Consider the following 27337-nt stretch of genomic DNA (forward strand, 5'->3'; position numbering starts at 1 on the left):
ATTTAGTACAAATAACATTGGATTTACCAAGAAGCTACCTTGATAAGAGTTGACACTATATTGACAAATTAATTAAAGTACAAAACTCTCTAGAGGCTACTATTAATTGGAATTTTGAAATTTCTTTTCAAATGAGGCAGGTTTTGTGTTTGCTGGATGTTCAATGTTTTATTAATAAGAGATATTACAGAATAAAAGGCCACACATCACAAAAATAGCAAAATACAACACACAAAACTGAATGGACTTTGGACCTGTTTAGTGTTTAATTCTGTAAGCTATCAAATTTTGCGACTTTCTGTTCTACACTACATGGCAATGTTATACATGCCAAGTTAAAATAATTTTAACGGTAATAGTATAAAGCCACCCAAATAGAAAGAAACCATAGTCATAAACATGCCACAGCCTATCATGGTACATATATAGGAAAAAATGCATTTTCTTGCCATTTGAAACTCAGCTATAAGAATTAGAGAAGTTAGTTAAGTTTATAAAAACAAAAGTCATGCAGAGTTAACACTCAAAGCTATGTAGGTTGGTTGCCAAAAAAAAAGAGAAATCTTAGAAGTTAATGTATCAATACTAACAATTTTTAGAATCTTTATAGCTTAAGGACCTGCATGTTTTAGTGATAATTTTAGAAAGAGGCAATAATAAAAATAAAATAATGTTCTCAAAAAGCAACAGTTTTAACTCTTCAGACCAAAAAACATAACATAGGGAATTACAGTCTCATTTTCCAAGATATCATTCCTATCAATTGCTGTATAACAGCAACTCAAGTTCAATCAGGACATCAAAAAAACAAAACAAACAACACTCATGATTTTTATAGACAGTTAAGTAGAACAAAACTAGACAAGAAAAGTGTTAATAAGAAACAAGTTATGGCTAGAACTATAAAGAATAGTGTATGAAGTACAAGATAAATAACTATAAATATTTGTTTTAAAGCACAAAAAGTTATGATTTCAAATCTCAAATTTCTAGGATCCCACTTCTGTGTAATTAAGAGAAATTGCTGCAAGTCTTTATTATAAATGCAATCAGAAAATCTATACAAAATTTCTTCTAGTGGCTTTTAAAGTTACTTTGATCATGAGAAATGCAAGCTTTTGGAACAATGTATTACAACCATCAGTTAAATACTTGTTTCCAAAGGGCTGATTAAACAAATTGTCACTGGCTGACAGCTAAAACAAAAATGCATACATAAAACAGTTTTAACATAGCACACAGTATTACACCAAAGTGTTTTTCTCATTTCAAGTTTATTAAAACTTTAGCAGTACAAATTATCCAGGTTGCAGATTATCAAAAGATCAACTCAATGAAGTCCACATTAAAAAAAAAGGGGGTGGGGGTGGGGGGCAAACATAAAACAACTCAAAAACAATGAAAACAACATAAAAGAGATTTATCAGCAAGTCTCTAAAACTTAAATTTTGAGACAGAAAGGAAATGTTTACACAACTCACTCATCCACTTTTGTCTTCATCTGTTCCAGGACTTGATTCATGATCAAATTTTTTATTTTTGTCATGTACATGGTCATTTTCTTGACCCTTTGATTTTTGGTTTTCTTTTTCCACTGAGGACCTGGTCTTCTCATCCTCCTTATTTTTCAATGTGGAGGACTTTAATTCACTGTCCTGACTGCTTTGTTTTATTTTTGAGAATGGACTTTGATCTCTATCAGACTTTTTTTCCCTGTTATTATTTGAGCTATTATGATCACGATTTTTAGAGTACATTCTTTTCTCACCCTCAGAATTTTCTTTTCTGTGTGAACTCTTACTTTCTTGGTTTCTGTATTTGTCTTTGTTTCTGTTTTGGCTTTCTTCTCTCTCTGAGCTCCGTGAATCCCTTCTCCTCCTCCTCCTATCTTTACTTCTGGATCTTCCTGGTGTTGCTCTTCTCTCTCGGCTTCGTGACCTTCCTCTTCTCCGATACTCTTGCTCTCTATATCTATGGTACTCTTTGCTTCTGCTTCGATCTCTGTCATGGCTTCGAGATCGCACTCTTCTGCTCCTGTCCCTACTTCTGCTTCGTTCCCTTGTTCTACTATTGTAACTGTGTTTAGCTTTAGTTATATCACGTTCTCTGCTCCTGGACTGGGCACGTCTATCCTTTTCTTTACTTTTACTATGATCATGCTCATTACTTTTTGATTCTAACTGTTTAGACTTTTCTTTGCTCCTACTCCTTTCCTGATCTTTTCCTTTAGAATCAGACTGCTTTTCTTTTTCTTTAACATTTTCATGATCCCTTTCTTTACTCCTTGACCTCATCCTCTTTTCTTCATGTCTGTTATGTTTTGGATCTCTTTCCTTACTCTTAGATTTCTCTTTGCTCTTACTCCTACTTTTAGATTTGCCCCTTTTCTTCACTTTGTTTTTATTATATTTATCATCTTTTTCTGAATTTCTTCTGATGTCTCTCTCTTTGCTGTTAGATTTATGGTCTTTAACTTTCTTTTCCTTTTCATTTTTTCTGTTTGGACTCTCAGACACATGCCTGTGATCAGTTATTTTTCTTTCTTTTACTCTAACAGGACTCCTTTGGTTTTCTTTTACTTCATTTAACTCACTCCTAAAAAGGGGAAAAAAGACTTTTGACAATATTGTTAGGAAAAGAACAGAATAGCTATAGCTAAAAGATAATGTGTTTTCCTTAAAACATGCAGAAATCTTTGAAATAGCTATTAATAATTTGATGTACAACAGTAAAAAACAAAAACAAAAACCTAGAAATAAAAGGTAAATCTTACTTATCCCCTTTGATCCATCTTTCACCACTTGATACCCTCATTCTTTGAGCTCTTTGCATCTCTTGCCTCCAATGTGGAGGAGTCTCACTACGTCTGAACCGATCCCTTGATCTGGATCTGGAAGGAGTTCGGTAACGCTTAGGAAAATAAAAAAGGGGAAAAAAAATCAACACCAGAACAACTATAAAAGCAAAGTAAGAATAGCTAAAGCATTTCTAGATTCAAGTAAATGTCTGATAATTCTATGTTCTCTAAAATAACTAAATTTTAGTGAAATGGGGGTGAAATTCAGTGGTAGAGAGTATTGTGCTTCACATGCATAAGGCCCTGGGTTCAATTCCCAGCATCCATTAAATTACTAAAATTCCCCAATTTTCAGGTATGAAATCAAGAAGGCCGAGAAACTTTAAGTAGTCACATTATAAATTCCAAATAATAAACTTTAACTACAGAAACTCTAGCCAAACATATTTTCCCATGGAAGAGTCTGTCTAAGTGGTGTTAGAGCATACTAGGAAATATTAACTCTTACAAGATGCTAAGATTCAATGTGAATGTTGTATACACAAAGATGTTCATTTATTCAGCCAATATTTACTCAGCCTTAGAATGGCTAACTACTCTATCTTGCACTGAGAAAACAGTGAGCCAATACATATCTGATTTTGCTCTCCTGAAACTTATTCTACAGGGGCGAGGAAAACACATGGACAGATACATAGCCAGAATATCAAACATATGCAACTAGACCAGATTGAGTGTAAAAGGAGAAAAGGTGCTCAAAGAATAAGTAACAAAGAGATCTGACCTAAAAAGAGATTTGATCAGTTAAAATAATAAAAGGTGAAAAACCAAACAAGGTTCATGATGTGTTACATAGGGAAGGGTGAGGAAAAGAAAGCAAAGAGAAGGTTTGGGGATATAGTTCAGTTGGTAGAGTGCTCACCTTGCATGCACAAGGCCCTCAGTTCGATCCCCAGCACCACAAAATAAATAAATAAAATTAAAAAGAAAAGAAAGCAAAGGATAGATGAGGAAAAACAAGTAAGGTGTAAGAAATACAAGCCGAGGGCTGGGGATGTATAGCTGAATGGTAGAGCACTTATCTGGCACCCATAAAGCCCTGAGTTTTACTTCTAGCAAGGAAGAAAAAAAAGGAGGAAGGAAGCGAAAAATACTATGCTGAAGGTTCTGAGACACAAAGAAACAGCATGTTTCAGAAATGATGAGAAGACAGGTCAGATATACTAAAGCTAGAAATTGCAAGGGAAAGTAGAACTAGATGATACTGGGTCTTATCAACCACAGTAATAATTTTGGATTTATCCTAAGATCAATGGTAGATGTAATGTGATCAGATTTTCTTTCTTTTAAAATTGACTATTCTGGCTATTAACAAAAAGAATTAGATCAGTGATCCTCAAGGTATGATCTAGGGATTGAAAGATACAGGGTATCTATTTAATCAAAACTATTTTCAGAATAATGTTCTATTTGTCTTTCTAATTTCTGTCCTTTCATTATCTTACAGGGAGTTATTCAGATACTACATGCCATGTTGTCACTGCTTCATAGCAATTGTAATGTGTGCTTAAATATGCTTGTGACTGAAATTATTTTTCATTTTTAACTTTCAAAAGAATAAATATAAATAGATATAACTCACACAAACAAAAAATACTTGGGTCCTCAAAATTTTTAACAGTGTGAAGCAGTATCCAAACAAACAAACAAACAAACTTGAGAAGTACCAAAATACCTGTTGCGAAGCCATTTATAATTCAGACAATGATAAACTGAATTAACATGGTGAAAGTGAAGCTTGAGAGCAGCAGGTGGATTTCAGAGTATCAAGCAGGCAAAACTAACAGGATTTTGGGATGGATAAGATATATAAAATATGAATAAAAGGGTAGATTAAAATAACACTTGGGCTACAGGGTTAGAAAAGGGTCAGGTCTGAAGAAAAAGTGCTTATGCCCAACCTTCTATATGCTAGGTTTGAGCTGTTCATTAATTGAGTTTTCAGACATGGAAATAATGAGACTGCCCAAGGAACATGTACAGTATGAAATGAGCTAGAACTTCGAGGAGTGTGAACTATACTGGAAAAAATTCCCTGGATTTTGTGACTTGGAACCGAAATATAGCAAGTACTATTTTCAGGAGAATGGTAGTAGTAACAGAAAAACTGAAATGCTTGAAGCACCCTAGTAAATGAAATACAAAGTATAGCTATATTTCTAAAAAGTTTTGAAAGCATAGAAGGTATTTAAATTCTGAAAGGGAACACCTAGTAACGACAAAGAAGTATAATAAGAGTAGAGATATGATAGGCAAGAAGTAGTAAGGGTCACAAGACCTTGAAAACATTATATAACATGTAAATATATAAATCAATTATTGTAGATTTCGGTTTAGAAGTACCAACACATAAAAGTTATTATAAAAAGGAGATATATTATTCAATATCTGCATCTGCCCTAAATTTTTGTAATTTGTATAAGTAAAATAATTTAAATAATTTTAAAAAACACTCTAAAATTTTTTTTTCAGTGCTGGGAATTACATCTAGAGCCTTGCACATGCTAGGCAAGTGCTCTATCGCTGAGCTTTGTCCTAACCTTCTACAATTCTTTCAGGGAGATAAATGCAATACTATTACAATTTCTGGGTGAAGAATCACCTACCCTTGGTCCTCTTCCTTTAATTTTCCTGCCAGACCTAGTAACTAAGAGACGTCTCTGGTATGAAGCAGGCTGGGAGTTAGGTAGATTACTAGAAGGAAGCAAAGGGAAAATTAAAACACATCATCTTTATAAAAATTAATCTGGAGAATGTAGATTTACTGATCTAAATTAATGCATTTAAAATTCTACATGAAATCAGTGTTTCTTAACCTAAAATATTATCAGGTCTTAATAAAAATCTGAAAAAGTATGACAACCTTTTTTCAAATGTTAATGACTAGAGGGAGCCACAGGTCATTAGGACCCAAGAGTCAGAAATTCTAAGCTTGTAATGTGAAGATGAAAGATTCACCTACCCCAAATGCCAATCAAACCCTGGGAAGAAACATCATTCATTACAAAGATGAAGCTGATTTGATAGTACTAAGGAAAATCAACAAGAAAGAGCTCAGAAGTTCTGATGGAGAAAAAATTTAAAACTATCTTATACCAAAGTACCGTATTATCACATAAAAGAAGCTGTTCATTGGTAACAGAAGTATAAACAAATGTAAGTAATGTGAATTAAGCAGAGGCAAGCTGATCAACATGAGGCAAATGTTCATATCATGGTTTATAAAGAAAGTGAATTCAAATAAATTACATGCATTTAATTACCTCGTGAATATCCACATAAATGATATTTGAAAAGTTCACTAAAGTAAACTTTGGTAGTTCACATAGTTTCTCTTTAATCTTTACTTCCTAAGAAATATCCCTTTCAATAGTAGCCGAAAAATTAACTCAGTCCAATCCAACAAAATTATTCATAATTTCAAATAATTCTTGCCTTTATATATTTGCTGTATTATGAAAGAATAGGGTCTCTCAGAATTTTATTACTTGAATATTTCTGATCATAACCAAGAAAAATTTTTTAAATTTTGCACAAAATTATTAAAATGACTCATCCATTATACACATTTACAAATCAAGGTGGTTCTTTTCTTACTCACTTAAAAGCTCAATATATACAAATAACAAAGTAAATTACAAAGGTTTAACACTATCTTGTTATTAATTTGGAATGGCACTAATCTATCTTCCATTTACAGAACTTAAAGAGGAATTTTGCTAATACTCCTATATTTATAAAAAAGAATTTCTATCTTGGGACAAAGTCACCAATTAAATCTTGACTCAGTATTTTGAAAAATAGAAAACTCTCTCTGATAAGGTATATAAGATATTCTACAAAATACATTTACATACCACTCTCTCTCTCTTTCTCTCTCTCTGTTTTTCCTTTCTTTGTCATCAGCTTTAGGAGGACTTTTTCTCATTAGGAATCTATTTTCTGGTATAGGAGGGATCTCTTCTGGACGGACAGTAGACTGGGGTTGTGCATCAAGATTTTCTGCTTCACTTTCACTAGATGGGCTTAATAGAAATACACAAAATAAATTTCATTCAGTTATTATGTACATACCCAAAATTTCCAATTGTTTGTATTTCTCTCATTTATGTCACAACATATATACTATCTTGTCCCCCCAGCCCCTGCAAAGGGGAAAATCTTCTTCTATTCCTTTTACAAACCAAATAACCAATCAAAAACCAAAATAAAATATTTGTAGCAGGGCCTGGTGGTGTACACTTGTATTCCCAGAAGCTCGGAGGCTGAAGCAGGAGGACTGCAAGTTCAAAGCCTACCTCAACAAAAGGCTGTAAATAACTCAGACCCTGTCTCAAAAGTGGGGGCAGGGGGAGGGGGTAGGCCTGGAATTTGGTTCAGTGGTTAAGCACCTCTGGGTTCAATCTCTGGTATCCTACACCTCCCAAAACTGTTACCACACTCAAAAACATTTTTCTAAAATCTATGGGTAAAGATATTAGATTTTTAAAGTCTATAGTACACAGATTATTGCAAATAAAACTGAAAAGAAAGCAAATATGTAGTTTATAATATCTGCTTTTAATCCACATGCTATCATAAGAACCAAGAAGATAAAGAACATAAAACCCAGGAGAGAATACTATAGAAAATAAGGAACACATTATTTTTTGTAATCCTCATTATCCCAACAATCTCACAGTAAATATATAAACCTAAATCTGGACTGGTGGCATGTGCTCATAATCCTAGCTACTTGGCAAGGTTAAGGCAGGAGACTGAGGGTTGGGGGACAGCCTGGGCAACTGAGTGAGACCTCTTAAAAAAAAAAAAAAAAAAAAAAAAGCAAAAATAAGACTGGTGTGGTGTCATGTACCTATAATCCCACCTACTCAGGAAGCTGAGGCAAGAAAATTGCAAATCTGAAGCCAGTCTGGGTAAGTTAATGATACTCTGTATCAAAATAAAATAAAAAGGGTTGGGGATGTAGTTCACTGGTAGACTGTTTACCTAGCATGCTTGAGACCCTGGGTTCAATCTCCAAAACAAAACAAACCAAAACCAAAACCCTATACTATAAACTAGTGCATCATTTCTTAGAGAAAACACAAAATGAACTAAGAGGGAATGAATGTGCTGTTTTAATTTAGTGACTGTAGCATGTAAGATTGGTCTTATGATACTCTAGGCAATAAAAATTTCTATTATAATGCTCATGTGTAATTGATTCAGAATCTCAACAGATTTATTTATAAAACAGAAGGGAATCAGAATATAAAGCTATTATTATAAAAGTAAGACCTTTTTTTGCTTTTCTTTCGCTTCTTCTTTTCTTTCTTGTGTTTTCGGGAATTTTTCCTATGCTTCTTTTTTCTTTTTTTTGACTTCTCTTCAGAAGCACTCTCAGAGTCAGAAGAATCAGAAGAGGACTGAGAATCACTTGAGCTATCTGAATCACTGGATGACGATGAGGAAGAAGATGACGACTTATGCCTTTTCTTTTCTTCTTTCTTAACTTTAATAAAAACAAAAAGGTTTGGTTCAATTAATTTTTATATAAACTTTATAAGCATAAATTAAAAAATTTCTGTAGATTCCCACAACTCTAGTATTTAACTGAGCTCATCTAGTTATATGAATTGAGGGGTAATGAGGTACAAGAAAGGAATTAAGACTCAGCATTAGAATTCAGATCTCCAGATCGATGGGTCAAAATCATACCTATTAGGCTAAAGAATTTTTGAAAAGAAATGTTAGAATAAAATGCCAAACTGAGGGCTGGGGTTGTGGCTCAGTGGTAAAGCACTGCCTAGCATGTGTGAGGCACTGAGTTTTATTCTTAGCACCTTATATAAATAAAAAAAATCCACTGACAATTAAAAAAAATGCCAAACTGAGTTACATTTAAGAAACATTTGAATAATAAACTTTTTTGGGTTTTTTGTTGTGGTGCTGAGGATTGAACCCAGGGCCTTGTGCACACAAAGGCAAGCATTCTACCAACTAAGCTATATCCTCAGCCCTTGAATAACAAACTTTTAAAGAGGCAAAGAATTAAACATTTAAGATTCTAATCATCTTATGTAGCCTTCTATGTTTTCTCTTATCATCAGGCTGGAGGTAGAACTCAGAAAGGAAAAAAAAACTTTGTAGGAACAAAGATAGGAAACATCATTTTGTTGGCATGGACTTATGCTTCAATGTCTGAATACTCCTATAATGATTAAGAAATACAGCTTTAGTTGAAGCACAGATTCATAACAGAAGTCACTTGCCTAAGAACTGGATTGGGGTCTCTACCAAAAGTCATTTCAAATTCAAATGTTATTTTGGTGCAATAATTATTTTTAAAAGAGTCCAAAAAATTTTAAACAAAGGCTCAATTAATAAAATCCAGGGGGTACAATTGTGGGAAATGCTACATGACAAATGACAGCTTCGTCAAAGAACACATTTCAAAGAAACATAAAGGGAAATGATAAGGTCTATTAAACAAATGCAGGCCCCCCACTCCCCCTTCTCTCAACAGATTCTTATATTTTGCCCAGGGTGCCTGGGTGCAAATCATTCTTCCTCCTCAGCCTCTCAAGTAGGTGGGATCATAGACAGACATGTGCCACCAAGCCTGGCTCAAATGATAAACAAAAAATACTGTACAAGCTGGACACAGTGGGACACACTGGGTAATTCCAGCTACTTGGGAGGCTGAGGCAGAAGGTTCTCAAGTTCAAGGTCAGTCTTAGCAACTTATCGAGATCCTATATCAACATAAAAGATACAAAGAGCTAGAGATATAGTTCAGTGGTTGAGAACCCCTGGGTTCAATTCTCAGTATCAACTCACAAGACTGATCTCAATGTTTAAATTTCATTTGGATCCAGATTTGAACAACAAAACAATTATAGAGGGGTTGGGGTTGGGGTTCAGTGGTAGAGCATTTGCCTCACACATGTGGGATACTGGGTTTGATCCTCAGCACCACATAAAAATAAAAAGATTATGTCGATCTATAGCTGAAAAAATATTTAAGAAATGATTATAGAACACTATCAGGATTATGTGTATATTATTATGATATTTTTAGAGTTCTCTATTGAAAATAATGCAATATTTATTGGTATTTATTAAATTGTCATACTTAGAATTTGCTCTAAAATGTATTAACAAGACCAGGTATAGTGGCACATGCCTCAAGTAGTCCTAGCTACTCCAGGAAGCATGCAAGGCAGGATCATTTGAACCCAGGGTTTGAGACCAACCTGGGCAAAACAGTGAGATCCCAAATTCAAAAAAAGGGAAGTGATTCTGAGGAAGAAGTAGCTGGACATGATAAAACAAGATCAGTCATGAATAAATTGAAGGTGGATAATAAAAATTATGTTATCCATTTTATTTACTTGCACATGTCAATATTTCCTATACAATAATCACAAAGGAAATACATCTTTGAACTGTTTGTTGGTTCCCTGATTAAAGGACCTTAGTCAAGGAGTTAAGAGCTGGTTTGTGTTAGTTTTAGGAACACTGAGGATTTGTTTTGTCTGCTTTTAGTTTTTTATTTAGTATTAGGAATTGAAACTAGGGGCACTTTACCACTAAACTACATCCCCAACCCTTTTTGTTTTATTTTTGAGAAAGGGTCTCACTAAGTTGCTTAGAGTCTTGCTAAGTTGCTGAGGCTGGGCTCAAACTTGTGATCCTCCTGCCTTAGTCTCCCAAGTTGCTGGGATTACAGGCGTGCACCATCATGTTCGGCTAAACCTGACTTGATACGTGGGCAAATTATCTTTGCAATTCTTTTTCTTTTCTTTTTTTTAAGAGAGAGAGAGAGAGAGAGAGAGAGAAATTTTTTAATATTTATTTTTTAGTTTTCGGTGGACACAACATCTTTATTTTTTTATTTTTATGTGGTGGTGAGGATCGAACCCAGCACCCCACACTGCCAGGCGAGCGTGCTACCGCTTGAGACAAAATACCTCCCCAGCCCCTGCAATTCTTAACTCAGAATTTATAGGAACATAATAAATCCAAGATAAATGAGAATCTGGCTGAAGTTACTATGTGCATGCCCCAAGGGCTTATGCTTCACTGTCAAGAATGGTAATTTAGTACTGATCACATGCTGCTGCACTAGAGAATGAGAACAAGGTATAAAAGCTGCATTTGGGTCTCCCAAATGCAATGATTTAACTGAACATTCAGTTATGTTTCTTGGGAGAAACATGAACACATCAAATATAAGATGCCTGGAAATCATGAGATCTCCAATATGCTGTTGTTGTCCTAGCTGTGTTACTTCCTATCCTGTGTCTTTTCTTAAAAGAAACTTAGTGCTGATGAAGTCTACTTTGTTGTATGAGTCCAACTGTTAATCTGAACCACTGCTGCTGGCAAGGCAGAGTGGGTATTCAAACATGTAAAAACTAAAAAATCCACTAATGTATAATGTACAAAACTAAAAAACTGAGAAGTATGCAGGGGTGGGAAGTGGGGTGGGGAATGAAACTTTTAAAGATACCTAAGGAAGAAAATAAATTCATAATGAGTAAGTCTAAATGAAACCACATAATATGTAAGCAAAATGAAAATATTTCACATAAACACCAAGTATACCTATTAAAATTACTTAATAAAGCATAGCAACATTTAACCTCATGATTAACAAATCTTTATTCACCAGGTTCAACTTATATTTACTTTGCATTACAATTCTTTCCTATGACAAATATATCACAAACGATTTATTATAAAAGCAAGCCCACCTTCTCCATCAAATGTATTAAGTGTATTTTAAATGACCGTTATTATATATTACCTTTGTTTGTTTTGTTCTGTTTTTGTGGTACTAGGGATTGAACTCAGGATTTAGAAATGCTAGGTAATGCTCTACTACTGATCCCCAGCTCTATACATTACTTTTGGGGAAAAGATTTATTTTCTTTTTTTGGTACTGGAGATTGAACACAAGGCTGCTTTACCACTGGCTATGTCCCTGACCCTCTTTATTTTTTATTTTGAGACAGGTCTTCCTAAGTTGCCCAGGATGGCCTCAAGTCTCCAATTCTCCTGCCTCAGGTTGCTGAGATGATAGGTATGCTCCAACCACACTCAATAAAAAAAAATATTTCAGTGAAGCAAGTTTTTAAATAATATGGAAGGTCAAAAAGAGACTCAGAACTATTTTTATATTAATGTAAACTTACTGAGCATCAGACATTTTTGTTTGTTTGGTACAGGGATTGAACAGAACAGACATTAAGTATAAAAGGAAAATAAACTGTATTTTAAGAAAAGCACCCTAGAATAAAGCTTACAAAGTCTGAAATTGAAAAGATCCCCTGTTCCTCTCTTTTGATGTTTGTCAATATTATTTTGAGTAAAATTTAACTGATGTGACCTTTTCCTATGAAACCTGCTCAGGAAAATAAGACCAAAAAACGTGAATTCAATGTCAAACAGCATTAGAAAATATATAGTTCGGTGATACATTTATAAGAATTCTCAACTATAATAAAACATATATGTTCCTATAAAGCACTGAACTATGAGAATCTACATTAAGAACAACATGGCCAATGGGGAAAACATTTAAGAGCACAACACTCACTTTTATCAATGATACATTAAAAAAAAAAAAAAAAAAAAAAAAAAAGGAAGCCAGGTGCAATGGCACACACCTGTAATCCCAGCAGCTCCAGGTTGAGGGACAAGAACTACAAGTTCAAATCAGCCTCAGCAACTTAGCAAGACCCTGTCTCAAAAAGGCTGGGGATGTGGCTTAGTGGTTAAGAGCCCCTGGGTTCAATCCCTGGTACCAAAAATATAGAAAGCACATAAAAATGGCAGCAGTTTTACTTACATTAAGTGGTTCAGAAATCTAAAAACAACAATAAATATGACATTTTACTTTGAAAATGACCAGGGGTTCAGGGGCTGGGGATATGGCAAAAGTAGTAGCACGCTCGCCTGGCATGCGTGAGGCACTGGGTTCGATCCTCAGCACCACATGAAGATAAAATAAATGACCTGGGGTTTGCTTGAGGAGTATCAGAAGGGCTGCAGCTTGTGAATTCTTATAAAATGGTAAAAGAGTGATTTGAAATCAGTTATAAGAGCAGACTGTACAGGGTATGGCTCATAGCACATGTAATGAACTGCAGTAGCTAGTGTATGTCTGAGATGTGTGTGTCAATTTTTTGTATATTCCTATGAAGTAATTCAGGTGGGTACGGTTTTTCTGCATTCATTTAGTATTTCTTGTAAAAAAAAACATCAGGTATAAGCAAGAAATTGTTATTATATTCAAATTATTTTCTAATATCTCAATCACAATGGAACAAATGCATGTTTTCAAAATAATCAGTCTAGCATAAATAACTTTTTAGGATTTGAAATAGGAGTAAAAATAAGTAGTGGGAAGTAGTTATCCGTAATGTACTTATAAAGCAGTAATCATTATAAAGGTCTAAAGTCATTTAAGCAAGAGATTTTATATTTTAAAAGGGAAGGTTTTTAGATAAGACAAAAAGCTTAGAAAAAAGGAAAAGAGAAATTACAAATAAGATGGAATACACTCATTTCTCCCTGGTTCTAGTAGACACCTTAGATGTGCAAAGAACATACATCAAGAAGACTCTGAGGGGGGCTGGGATTGTGGCTCAGCAGTAGAGCGTTTGCCTGGCATGTATGAATGCGAGGCCCTGGGTTCGATCCTCAGCACCACATAAAAAGAAATAAATAAAATAAAGATTTAAAAAACAAAAAAAAAGAAGAAGACTCCGAGGGGCTGGGATATATCTCAGCTGGTAGAGTGTTTGCCCCGTGTGCACAGGCCCTGGGTTCAATCCCCAGCACTACCACCAAAAAAAAAAAAAAAAAGACAAGACTCTGAAAGGTAGAAAGAAGGAAAGTGATCAAGGATCTCTGGCCTTGGGAATGACAGAAATTCTAATTTTGCAACCCATATATCTGAAACTGTATGTTAGAGAAAAGTGCATCTGCATCTCAGATATGCTAATGCGCAATTTTTTTTTAAGTCTCAAGAAAACCCTAATCTCTCCAGACAAAGAACTGAGAAAAATTCTGATGATTTAGTTAAACAGAAAGTGATTTTTCTTTTTTCTTTTTTTTTGGCCAATACCTCTCTATGACAACCAAATAAAAAGAATAAAAAAAAAAATGTGCCATTGCCTGCTTTTCCCCTTATCAATATCAGCAGAGATTAAGTGGAGAACTTGGATTTCCAATCATCCTGCCCTTGGTGAAAGCAAGCAGCATTCCTCTTCCCTTGCCAGAGTAATTTCAGTAGAAACAAAGTAGGAAGCCTTAGCATCAATTGTCTGTAACTCTCCCCCTGTGTTGGCACATGACAGCTGGGGAAAGGACTCTTTAAGCCTATACATAAGGTCCTTGCAGACTCTCAAATGAAAAAGATCAGAATTAATATGGCAAAACATTTCATAACTAAACTACAATACTGAAGAACACCCAGGTTTCCCAATCAGCCTCTGAGTAGCAAATAAAGCAGACCAGAATAACACTAGATTTAACACACATGCTAAATCTAGAAGTGACTGGTAGCAAAAATAGAGAAATATAAACAGAACTTAATGTCTCATAATACCCAAAATGTTCTTGATACAAGGGGAAAAAAAAGAAAGAAAAAGAAGAAAAAAACCAGCCACTTTAATAAGAACCAGGAAAAACACAACTTAAGTGAAAAAAGATAATCAAAATACACTAAATCAAGATGACTTAGTTATTGGAATTAAGTCAGAAGGATTTATTTATTTATATTTTTGGCAATGGTGGGAATTGAACTCAGGGCCATACACATGTGAGGCAAGTCTCTACCACTAAACTATACCCATAGCTCCATTTATTTTATTTTGAGACAGGGTCTCACTAAGTTGCTGAGGCTGACCTCAGATTTTGATTTTCCTGTTTTGGCCTCCTGAGTAACTGGGATTACAGGCATCCACCACTGTGACTTGTCTGAGAAGGATAAAAAAGAAGTCATCAATTAAAAAAAAAAAGTTTTGAACTGCATGCAGTGGAGGGTGACTATAGTCCCAGCTGCTCAGGACACTGAGGAAGAATCTCTTGACCCAGGAATTCAAGGCCAGCCTAGGCAACAGAGCAAGACACTGTTTCAAAAAAGAATGGAATGTACCAACAAATCCCACCATTGTGTACACCTATAATGCATCAAATAAAAAACAAGAGGAAACAAATAAAATCCATTTGAAACTGGGCAGGAGGGAGCTCCAAGGAGCAATTACAAACTTCTAAAACAGATTTAAAAAGTGAAAAATCTCAGAAGATATAAAGTACCAAATGGAAATTTTAGAACTAAGATATACAATACCTGGGGGTGGGGGGGAACCAACCCAGAACTAACGTAACTTACTATACACACTCAACAGCAGAGTAGACATGACAGAGGAAAGAATTAGTGAGTCAGAATTGAGATCAACAGAAACCCCCCAACCTGGATGGCACAAAGAAAACACACTGAACAACAACAACAACAAAAAGAGTAAAGCCTCATAGACCCACAGAATAATAACATTTGTGTGACTGAAGTCCCAGAAGAAAAAGAGAAAACGTCAAAAAAATATTCTAATTAGTAATAGAAGAAATTTTTCTACATCTGGAAAAATGTATAGATCCACAGATTCAAGAAGCTGAGTGAGCTGTGTAGGGTGGTACATGCTTGTAATCCCAGCAACTCAGGAGGTTTAGGAGGGAGGATCCCAAGTTCAAGGCCAGTCTGAACATCCTGGCAAGACCCTTTCTTAAAGTAAAAAATATAGAAAGGGCTGGGAATGTAGCTTAGTGGCAGAGCACCCCTGGGATCAACCCTCAGTACCACAAAGATAAAGAAAAAGAAAAAAAACGCTGAGTCTCAAATACGATAAACTCTAATACACACCAAGACACACTACAAAGAAACTTCTAAAAACAAAACATTGAAAGCAGCTAGAAGCCTGGTGTAGTAATAGGTGCCTGTAATCTCAGGCATTGAGAGGATGAGGTAGAAGGATCATAAATTTGAGGCCAGCCTCAGCAACTTGGTCAAAATATGAAATGGGAGCTGAGGTTGTGGCTCAGTGGTAGAGTACTCGCTTAGCACGTGCAAGGCCCTGGGTTCAATCCTCAGCACCACATAAAAATAAATAAATAAATATATTGAGTTCAACTACAACTAAAAAATATTAAAAAAAAAAAAAAGTCTACTACCATGTGGTTTTGCAAAGGATATAGGGCAACTTATTTTCCTACATTTTAACAGCAGTGTCTACCAAAGTTACAAATGCACAATCCTTATAATTTGGTAAGTTTTAGGAATTTATCCCACATGGTCAATATATGAACATATGTGGGAATGGGAACTCTAATGGACAGAGACAGGAAGGAGAATTTTATTACATATTTTAAATGTGATTATTTTTTACACATTCTAAATTTTAAACCAAAAGAACAGACTAAACTTTAAAAATTGGGTATATAGTTTTAGTTAGGAAGAATAAGTTTGGGTGACTATAAATAATAATGCATTATGTATTTCAAAACCACAGACAGAAAAACTTACATGTTCTCACTACTAAAAATAAGTTTGAGGGATTAGATACAACAATTAGTTTGATTTTCTTCCCAAATTGTTCATATAGATCATCACTTTGAACCCCATAATTTTATATGCAATAACTTCTCAATTTATCATAAAAATCTTTTTAAAGAGCATTTTAAAACTCTAAGTATGACAATTGTTTTCACCTCACTCTCAATACAAAGGAACAAAACTAAAATCACAAAATCCTAATCCCTGCCTAACCATTTACACAAGATAAAGTGCAAAATATCTTTTACATGTACTTAAGTATCCTTAAGGTAAAAATGAAGCAGAAGTAAAAGCAAAAGCCACAATGCAAAGTTAAGAATCATAATGAATGAAAAGGAATTACAAAGAGTAACACTTTCCTGGGTTATTTCTGATGTCTTGATTTAATTATCTGTTTTTACAGTACCAGGGATAGAACACAAGATCTCACACATGCATCCCCAGGCCTTGAGTTTATTTTAGATTATGTAGTTCACTTATCATTATGTTAAAGAATTTCCCAAACCTGTTCCCTGACCTTTATTGGTGTGTGTGTGGGGGGGGGGGGATAGTGGTGGCGAGCTTGTAATCCTATCAATTAAGTATTGGACTTACCAGTATAATATTAAGGTTAAAAAAAAAACTTCAGAACATCTTATTTGTTAAACCCAAGGTAAGAAAAACGCTAACTTGTTCTTTATTTGGGTCTTAAAACCAATGAATTTCATTTGAACCTGTAACAGTTAATTTCCAAATTAACCTTCAAAATAAAATTTGAAATGAAGAGCTATTCCCAAATGGTTTTCTTCAGAAAATTTCATTTCGTATTACTGGTCTTCTCTTCTAAATAATATCTGAGTTTAACATCCCACTCACTACTTTCCAGTAAAAGTATCAGAAGTACTTTAAAAATAAAGACACTGAAATGAGACTATCATATCTCCTGAGTAGATATATTCTTTGTAAGATGAAAATGCCCTAAGTGAAAAATGCATTTAATACCTCAACCTACCAAATATCATGGCTTAGCAACACAACATAACAGAGACACATCACTTGCAGTTAGTTGACTGGCTGATAGAGCTATGGCACTGCTGCCATCCTCCACCACAGAAGAGTATGTACCACCGTGATGACAGATATATATTAGTTTTTGTCCATGAATCATAACTCTTTCCCGAACCCAGGCTACAGAAACTATAATTTTTCCCCCCTAGGAAGGTTAAAAAAAAAAAAAAAAAACCTCATCTTTACTGGGTGTAGTAGTGCATGCTTATTGGGAGGCTGAGGCAGGAGAACCTTAAGTTTGAGGGCAGTCTCAGCAACCTGACATGGCCCTAGAAACTTACTGAGACCCTGTCTCAAAATAAAAAAGGGCTAGATAGCTCAGTGGTAAAGAGCCCCTGTGTTCAATCCCCATTATGCCACCCTCCCAAAAAGAAAAAGAAACTCTAATCTTCCTCCATCTTTCTGTCTTGGAGAGTGCCTAAAAAATTCTCTGAAGCTATCTTGTCTGATAATAGATCTCAAAACCTCATTTCAGAAGAGGTCTTGCCTTATACCTGGGAAGTAGGACTGTTGCATGGAAAGACCAAGAAGAATTTGGACAGGCCTTGGTGGATATTTTCATCAGTCTATAAGCATTAGATCATACCCTGTTGCCACATTTCTACATAGTTGTCATGTTACAATCATGCTTAAGCAATGAAGTCTCAATAAACACGCAAACAACAGGGGCTGGGGTGTGGCTCAATGGTAGAATACTAGCCTAGCATATGTGAAGCACTAGGTTCAATTCTCAGCATCACATATCAATAAGTAAAAATAAATAAACAGATAGATAGATAGATAGATAGATAAATGTCCATTGACAACTAAAAAACATATTTAAAAAATAATAATCCTTGGGCTGGGGATGTGGCTCAAGTGGTAGCGCACTCGCCTGGCATGCGTGAGGCACTGGGTTCGATCCTCAGCATCACATAAAAAATAAAGATATTGTGTCGACCTAAAACTAAAAAATAAATATTAAAAAAAAAAAAACAAACAAACCCTTAAACATCAGGATTCATTCTGGACAACTGAACACATGGGAGGTTCCTGGAGTGTGACACACCAGAGGATATTAGAAGCTCTGTGCCCCTTCTTCCATACCTTGCCCTATGAATCCCTTCATTGATATCTTATTTGAAGCATGGTTTCCATTAAATTAGTGCAACTTTTATACCATCATAATGTAAAATCATGGCAATTTGGGACTACCTGTATAAGATTCAACAGCTGTTTCCTATTGTGCTTTTCTTTCTGTACTGCCAGACAATCTGTTTCCTACCTTTTCTTCTCATATAACTATATGTTGCCATGTTGTCACAACTCGGTTCCTGCGTATACTTTGTAATGTAGCAATGCCCTCATCTCTTGTTGCATGGCCAAGACAGATTCCTCTTTAACAACTGCAGTGGACTCTGAAGAGAACAACACGACCAGAGGTCATGTCAACTACTGAAAAAATTAGGAAACACCTTAATCAAGGTAGTGGTTTCATTTTCTAGTGGTCTGTGTTCTATTTTCCACTCCTGAGAATGCTTCATTGAGTCTCCTGGGGACACTTTTGTTTGCACTCCAGTGTTCTATCTCTGCATATATGTTGAAAGGTTCTTCTCTTGGACCCTGAACTTCCTCTGGCAAATTTACATAGCCAAAAAAGCAAGATTTTTAATCTTGCAATAGAAAAGGGAAAAAGACCCCAAGGAGACTGCTCAGACTCATGAAGACAGGTGGGCCCAGTCTGAGATTTCTTTTGAAGTCTCTTTGTCTTGTTTCAGGAAGTCAAAACACACACACACACACACAACTGTATATTTTAAAAATTAGGGCGAAAATCTTTCACACAGGTTAATATGATGATGATTAACATCACGGTGTTGCATAAAGCTTTTTGACTATTTTGGGGTATTTGTTGTTTTTTAGTACTGAAAATTGAATCAAGAGGTACTTTACCACTGAGCCACATCCCCTACTCTTTTTTTTTTATGTTGAGACAGGGTCTCTCTAAGTTGCTTAGGGCCTCACGAAGTGGCTGAGGCTGGCCCTGAACTTTAGGTCCTCCTGCCTTAGCCTCCCAAGTCCCTGGCATGCACCACACCTGGCTTTTTGATTGTTTTTGATTAAAATTCTTGTAAGGAAGCCAAACTTAAAAGTTGGATATAAGACAGCTCTATCTAAACAAAGATTACACAGATGTATGGCTAAATTCACTCTAAGAAATGTTCTGAATGGTAGTTGAAAGACCATGGGATAACTGGTGTCAAACTATGATCTTAAGTGAAGATCTTTACCTCTGGGTTGGGGTTGTAGCTCAGTTGGTAGGGAGCACTTGCTAGCATGTGTAAGGCACTGGGTTCGATTATCACCACCATAAAACAAAATAAACAAAAAAACACTTTACTTCTTTCCAGTGTGATTCAGAATACACTAGGCATGAGAGTTCAGGCTCAAAACAAATCTGACCTTCGTAGAAACTCCTGAAAAGACAGATACTAAAAAGGGGGCAAAATCTTCCCTGTGTAAGGGAACAGGTAAGGATAAGATATGCTAATTTACCAGGGGTTTAAGTGACACAGAGTAGGATGCTACATCAATTTTCAGAACCAACTGGCCACAATGGCATAGAAAAACTAGCATTTATTCCTTCAGGTGACAATGCATTATAAAGATGCCAGGAATAATATATAAAGAGTCACACATACTACAGGGAAATACCTGACCTCTTAATACCAAAACATTCTTAATACTAAATTAATTAGAGATTATGATTAGTGTTTATGGTTTCAAATGTGAGTTTTACTAACTCATTCTCCTTCTATATAAGCCACATAGAATCTCATTAGCTTTTATAAGCAGAGAATAGATCTTAATACAAGAGACCTGAAAGACCATAAAATATAAGAAAAATAATGTCAAATACAGAATACAAGATTTTTCTATATGATGTGAAAATAAGTAGTGCCTTAAGCCAAAATATTATAGTTGAATTAACAATATTCTGAAGAATCAAACATCAGTAGGTTCAGGGTCTAAAATTTATCAACACTAATAGAGATTGTTTTTATTAATTAAAAAAAATATAAATGATTTATATAGCACCACTCAATTCTCAAAGCACTTCATTCTTTATCCAAAAAATGCAGACATTATTCCTATTTGTTACTAAGAATATAAATCAAGTTTCATTTACAACAAAAATCATTTTACATAGTCTCATTATACTCCTACAATATGTTAATAGTAATCTATTTAATATGCAATGGATAAAACATGAAATCATCAAAATCAAGACAGAATACAGAGACAGAAAATTTAAAATAAGCATTTTAGTTCTCTACACCCACCTAGGATCTCTTAAAATTAAAACAACATAAAATGTGTATATTTCTAAATATTATACGCAAATGAGTAGACCTAAAAGGTGAGAAACCAAATGTTCTTCTTCAAGCAACTCTGAAAGGCATGTTAAAGACATTTAAACTTTAATGAATTAGTGACACAGGCTTTTATTACTCCCTAGATTAGTGATTAAAGAATCAGTTTAATGTTTTATTATTCTCTATACTAGTTTGAAGGTAATCTCATTCTGTTACTCTCAGAGCATCAGACCCAATATTTGTAATTCATAGAAGCAGTTACATCTCTCAGATTATAGAGACAAAATGTTCCCTCAAAACAAAGTTCTTGGGCTGGGGTTGTGGTTCTGTGGGACAGTGCTTGGCTAGCATGCATGAGGCATTGAGTTCTATCCCTAGCACCACATTTAAAAAAAAAAAAAAAAAAAAAAAGTTCTTACCATTTCAGATAACATCACATCAAATTAGCTTCATATTAGCTTCAAATGGTCTGGTCTAGTCAACTAAGACAAGTTTTAAAACATGCAGGATGTTTCTGAATGTAAGTAACACATGAAGGGAAAGAATTTATTCCGTCAGTTTCTTAATCTATCTTATTCTCATCAATTGCCATTCTATCCCACCCATTTTCTCTTCCTCTAGAATGTTTACACCTATGCTCTTTAGACAACTTCAGTTTTTTAAAAAAAACAAACCAAGTGGAAGCAAAAGGGTAAATTATTACAAATAAATGAGGAAAAATGTAAATGGTTCCATGTTTAATGAACAAAGTAAAAAGCAGGATAAACACTTGAAAAAATTAAAAAAAAAAAAAAAATGCTGCCAGGCACAGTTGTGTACTCCTGTAATCCTAGTGGCTTGGGAGGCTGAGGCAGGAGGATCACAAGTTGAAAGCCAGCTTCAGCAACTTAGCAAAGCCCTTAGCAAGACCCTATTTCAAAATAAAAAAATTAAAAAGCAGGGGTAAGGGATGTGGCTTAATGGTTAAGTGCCCTTGGGTTCAATATCTAGTATCAATAAAAAGAAAAAAAAAATACAAAAATATCAAGAATATATAATACAGAAAGAACAGTCTCTTCAATAAATGGGGATGACTGCAGGAGTAGTTCCAGCGTATAAAGTGCGTACTTACTATGTGAGAAGCGTTGGGGAATCCCCAGCACTCTCTAAGACAATAAAAATGGGGTTAGGATAACTGCATATTCACATGTAGAAGAATGGAATTAGACTTTTATTCCACAATATACACAAAAAATTAAGTTGAAATGGATTAAAAACTTGAAACAATTTTTTTGGATATGACCCCAAAAGCACAGGCAGCAAAGCTGAAAACATGAATGGGATTCACATCAAATTAAAAAGCTTCTGCATAGGAGTTAGTGTTATAGCTCAGTGGTAAAGTGCTTACCTAGCATGAGTGAGGCACTGGGTTAAATTCTCAGCATCACATATAAACAAGTAAATAAAATAAAGTCTACCAAAAACTAAAAAGTATTTTTTTTAAAAGAAGCTTTTGCATAATCAAGGAAATAACCAAGAATCAAGACACAGTAAATGGAATAGGACAAAATACTTGCAAACCACGCATCTGATAAGGGGTTATTACTGAAAATATAAGGAACTCAAGCAACTCAGTAGCAAGAAAATAACCTGATTTTTAAAAATGGTTCAGGGAAAAAAAAAGAATGGACCAAGGACCTGCACATTTCTCAAAGTAAGACATATTCAACAACACTAATAAGGAGAGAAATGAAAATTAAAACCACAATGAAATATCACCTCATACCTGTTAGAACAGCTCTTAAGAATATAACAAAAGGTTAAGTGTTGGTGAAGATATGGAGAAAAGGGAACATTCTGCATACTGTTGGTGGGAATGTAAATTAGAACAGCATTATGTAAAACAGCATGGAGGTTCCTCAAAAAATTAAAAATAGCTGGGTATGGTGTTGCACACCTATAATCCCAGGTGCTTAGGAAACTGAGGCAGAAGGTTTGCAAGTTCAAGGCTAGCCTGAGCAATGTTATCAAGACCCTATCTCAAAATAAAAAAAGAGACAGAGGAATAGCCTAGTAGTAAAGCACTTATGGATACAATCCCCAGTCTAGGGGAGAAAAAAACAACCAAGATTAAAAATAAAACGACCATATGATCCAGCATTCCCACTACTAGAAATATATACCCAAAGGAAATTAAACCAGTATGCTGAAGTGATGTCTGCACTACCATTGTGTTATTTTCAATTGTTAAGATACAAAATCAATCTAAGTGTCCCTCAATGGATAAATAGAATAATAAATGTCACACACATCGAAACAAACCCCACACACAATGGAATTCTATTAAGCCTTAAAAAAGGATATCCTGGCTGGGAGCAGTGGCGTACACCTGTAATCCCAGCGGCCCTAAGCAACTCACTGAGACCCTGTCTTTAAATAAAAATACAAAATAGGGAGGGGGATGTGGCTCAGTGGTTGAGTGCCCCCAAGTTCAATCCCTGGTACCCAAAAGAAAGGGATATCCTATCATTTGTGGCAACATGGATAAATCTACAAATCTACACCTACTCTATTAGGTGAAATAAGCTACCCACAAAAAGACAAATACTGAATAATTTCATTTACATATGGATTCTAAAAGAGATAAATTCACAGAAATAGAGAGTGGAACTGATTGGTAGTCTCACTAGGGATCTGAAGAGGGAGGTTGAGAGTATATTCGGAGAGGATGTTGATCAAAGGATACAAAATTTTAGAAGGAATAAATTCAAGTAATCTACTGTACAACATGGTGAGAACAGTTAATAACGACTATAAACTGAGAACTGTGGCATATGCCTACTCTGGAGGCTGAGAAAGGCAGAAATATCTTAAGTTTGAGGTCACCCTGAGTAATCCTGTTTCAAAAATCAACAACAAGGGGCTGAGGCTGTAGCTCAGTGGTAAACAAGAAAAGAAAAACAAACAAACAAGAATTAAAAAAACTACTTAGAGGCTGAGGTAGAAGGACTGCAAATTCAAGACCAGCCTGGGTAACTGAGTAAAACCCTATCTCAAAATAAAATTTAAAAAGGTCTGAGCTGTAGCTCAGTGGTAGAAAATTTGCCTCGTATGTGGCAGGTCCTGGGTTCAATTCCCAGTATAGGGGTGAGAAGAAGGAATGACTGTATTCTTAAAAATCACTACCTAGATTTTAAGCTTATCACCATGCGTGTGCAAGCATGTGTGCGTGCACACACACATCAAAAAAGGTAACGTGATTAGCTCAATTATGCAATCCACACACAAAAAAAACTACAACATATACATATTTCAAAGCATCACATTGTGCATGACATACATAATTTTTGTCATAAAAAAAAATTAGAAGTCTGGCAAGATGGTTCATGCCTGTAATTCCAATGACTATGGAGGCTGAGGAAGGAGGACTGCAAACTGGGACTATAGCTCAGAGGGGAAAACACCCTTGGGTTCAATCCAAGTACAAAAATAAAAAAATACACAAACACCTCACATTTATGTCAACTTTAGTATGAATTTCAAACCAACTATTTAGAGTGTCTATTTTATATTAGCAAGAATTCCTTGAAATATGTACTGTTCTTACCTTTGGATTTGGGAATTAGCTCTCCACAACTGAGTATCCGTACTTCAGCAAATGGTTTGCTAGCTGCATCTGTTTTCTGGTTTTCTATCTCTCTTACAACTTCTTGGCCAGAAATCACTTGTCCAAAAACAACATGATGCCTAAAGAGTCAAATAAAGATGACTAAATAAAAGCTTCTTATTTTAACATTAATTTAAAGTAGGTTATAAAATAGTTAAATAAATTTTTACCCATCTAGATGAGGAGTTGGTTTTGTTGTTCTTTTGGAAGTCATCAGAGAGAAGAATAAAAACAAAGTCAAAGAAAAACAAAGTTAGCGTCTCTAAAAAGGAAAAGAAAATAACTACATTGAAAACAAAGTAAAACCCAAACTAATCATATGTTACTTTAACATAACAGAATCATATTACCTTAACTTTGAGTAAAAAAGAATGCAAAATATCTGCCACACAATGTATTCCACAGACCCCCACTGCATTGGGGATTGAGCTCAGGCTTGCTTTTACTGCTGAACTACATACCCAGTCCTATTTATTTGCTTATTTATTTAATTTTGAGTCAGGATCTCACTAAATTGCTCAGACTAGCTTCAAATTTGGGATCCTCTTGACTCAGACATGGGTCACCAGCCAGGTTTGTTTATGTATATACGTATGTATTTTTATGCATTCACTTATTCATTCATTTATTATGTGATGCTGAGGATCAAACCCATGCCTCATGTATGCTAGGCAAGCGCTCTACCAGTGCTCTACAACCCAGCCCCAACCTGGTTTATTCATTCGTTTGTTTGTTTATACTTTCATTCATTCATTCACTCATTCATTTATTTATAGCTGTACATGGATAGAATGTCTTTATTTTGCTTATTTTTATGTGGTGCTGAGGATGGAACCCAGTGTTTCACACATGCTAGGCAAGCGCTCTGCCACTGAGCTACAGCCTCAGCCCAACCTGGTTTATTTTTTAGGTCTTCCTAAATTGCTGAGGCTGAGTCTTTAACTTGTGATCCTCCTGTTTCAACCTCCCAAGTAACTGAAAATTACAAGCATAGGCCACTCACACCTGGATACACAATGTATTTTTTTAAAAATTTATTCTTTATAGAAAAGCAATACCTACTTGCTAAAAACCTGGATATAAGCTAGGCAGAGTGGCACACACCTATAATCCCAGAAATCTGGGAGGGCAAGGCAAGAGCTGCTAATTCGAAGTCGGCCATAGCAAAAGTTAGTGAGGCCCTAAGCAACATAGTAATAACGTGTCTCAAAATAAAGAATAAAAAGGCTGGTAATGTAGTTCAGTGGTTAGGTGCCCCTGGGTTCAATTCCTGGTAAAAAAAAAAAAAAAGATAAAAAGTCAACATTTTGGTGATGTTATTATCTATTTGTATTTATTGCATAAACTGAGTTCTTCCTGAATGTTTATGGTTTATAAAGTTTCTACTGTATGGACTTTATATCAAAATTAACCAAGCCATTCTATGATTATGATTTTATGGGGTTAAGACTACTTTTTAGGGCTGGGGTTGTGGCTTAGTGGTAGTGCACTTGCTTAGCATACATAAGGCACTGAGTTTGATTCTCAGCACCACATATAAATAAAGATCCATCAATGACTAAAAATATATATAAAAATAACTTGGTGGGAAGGGGAGACTACTTTTCAATTTCAACATTTTAAACAGAGCAGGGAGAGAGAGGTGGGAATAGTCAGATTCGGATAGCCTTCAGACATATTCTGTTCATCCTGAATAGAAATGGTCCACATTAGTGTTCACCACTTTAAAAAAAATTATGAATTCATTTATTTTATTTTTTACAATACTAGGGGTCAAACCCAGGGGCATGCTAGGCAAATATTTTTTTTTTCTTCCTGCTAATTTTAGATATACATGAGAGTAGAATGTATTTTGACATATTATAAAGGGAGTATAACTTCCCATTCTTGTATCTGTACATGATGTGGAGTCACACTGGTTGTATATTCATACATGAACACAGGAAAGTTATATCTGATTCAATCTACTATTCCCATCCCCCTTCCTTTCCCTTCATTCCCCTTTGTCTAATCCAACGAACTTCTATTCTTTCCCCTAGACAATTTTTAAATTAACTGACAATGTTTAAATTTTTTAATTCTTTCATCAAGTGCCATTGCATTTGCCTACAATCCAAGATACTTAGGAAGAACAGGCAGGAGAAATGCAAGTTTAAGGCTAGCCTAGGTCATACAGAGATAACTCCCAACTCCGGGAAACAAACCAACAAAAGGGTAACGCAAGGGACACTTTCACATGAAAATCCAGGCTTGGAGCCTCTCTGAAATACTTGAAAGTTGTGATACCTGGCACACAGCAATAACTGACCAGAGCCAAGGGTTTCTGTGTTCTTTAACATGTGAATTAATAGTTTAGTTCCAACAGGATAATTTATGTCACTTGCCTTGGTAGGCTTGAGTTTGTTACTCCTGATATAAATTTCCAAGTTGAAGAAAGAAACCTGGATAAAAATTAAAGTTGTGGTGGCATGGTACTGTAGTCCCAGATACATGGGAGGCCAAGACAGGAGAACCACTAAAGCCCAGGAGCTCAGACCAGTCTGGGGAGCATAGTGAGAGCCCCCATAAAAGAAAAAACCAAGACAAAATCAAAACTTAAAATAAGCATATTTTGGCAAATGAACTTCTTGTCATCCATTTTCCCCCTAGATTACCTTTAAAGTTATGTAGTTAAGAGGGCTGCTATTTGGTTATGTACCAGAGATATACTGGAATAACAGATAAGCATCATATGAGATTTTTTACTATTTAAAAAAAAAAAAACTTATTGAAAAAGGCATTGGGTGTGTATGCAACTGAATTTACTGTTCTACTGTATTAGTTATAAC

At 35.1% G+C, this 27337-nt stretch overlaps 1 protein-coding gene across 4 annotated transcripts in view; it reads right to left on the bottom strand.

Moving 5' to 3' along the window:
- Window positions 1-1255: 1255 nt before the first annotated feature.
- Ppig (peptidylprolyl isomerase G) overlaps window positions 1256-27337 on the bottom strand; it is a 52269-nt gene continuing 26187 nt past the window's right edge. For all 4 annotated transcript variants that reach the window (XM_076865683.2, XM_076865681.2, XM_076865684.2 and 1 more), the window contains 7 exons: window positions 24680-24709; window positions 24450-24589; window positions 8138-8351; window positions 6715-6882; window positions 5464-5551; window positions 2774-2910; window positions 1256-2595 (listed from right to left, as the gene is read on the bottom strand). In XM_076865683.2, coding sequence (XP_076721798.1) covers window positions 1482-2595; window positions 2774-2910; window positions 5464-5551; window positions 6715-6882; window positions 8138-8351; window positions 24450-24589; window positions 24680-24709 — 1891 coding nt within the window. In that variant the 3' untranslated portion in view covers window positions 1256-1481. The remainder of the gene's footprint in view (window positions 2596-2773; window positions 2911-5463; window positions 5552-6714; window positions 6883-8137; window positions 8352-24449; window positions 24590-24679; window positions 24710-27337) is intronic.

Source organism: Callospermophilus lateralis, chromosome 9 (assembly GCF_048772815.1).
Source record: "Callospermophilus lateralis isolate mCalLat2 chromosome 9, mCalLat2.hap1, whole genome shotgun sequence".
Taxonomy (NCBI): Eukaryota; Metazoa; Chordata; class Mammalia; order Rodentia; family Sciuridae; genus Callospermophilus; species Callospermophilus lateralis.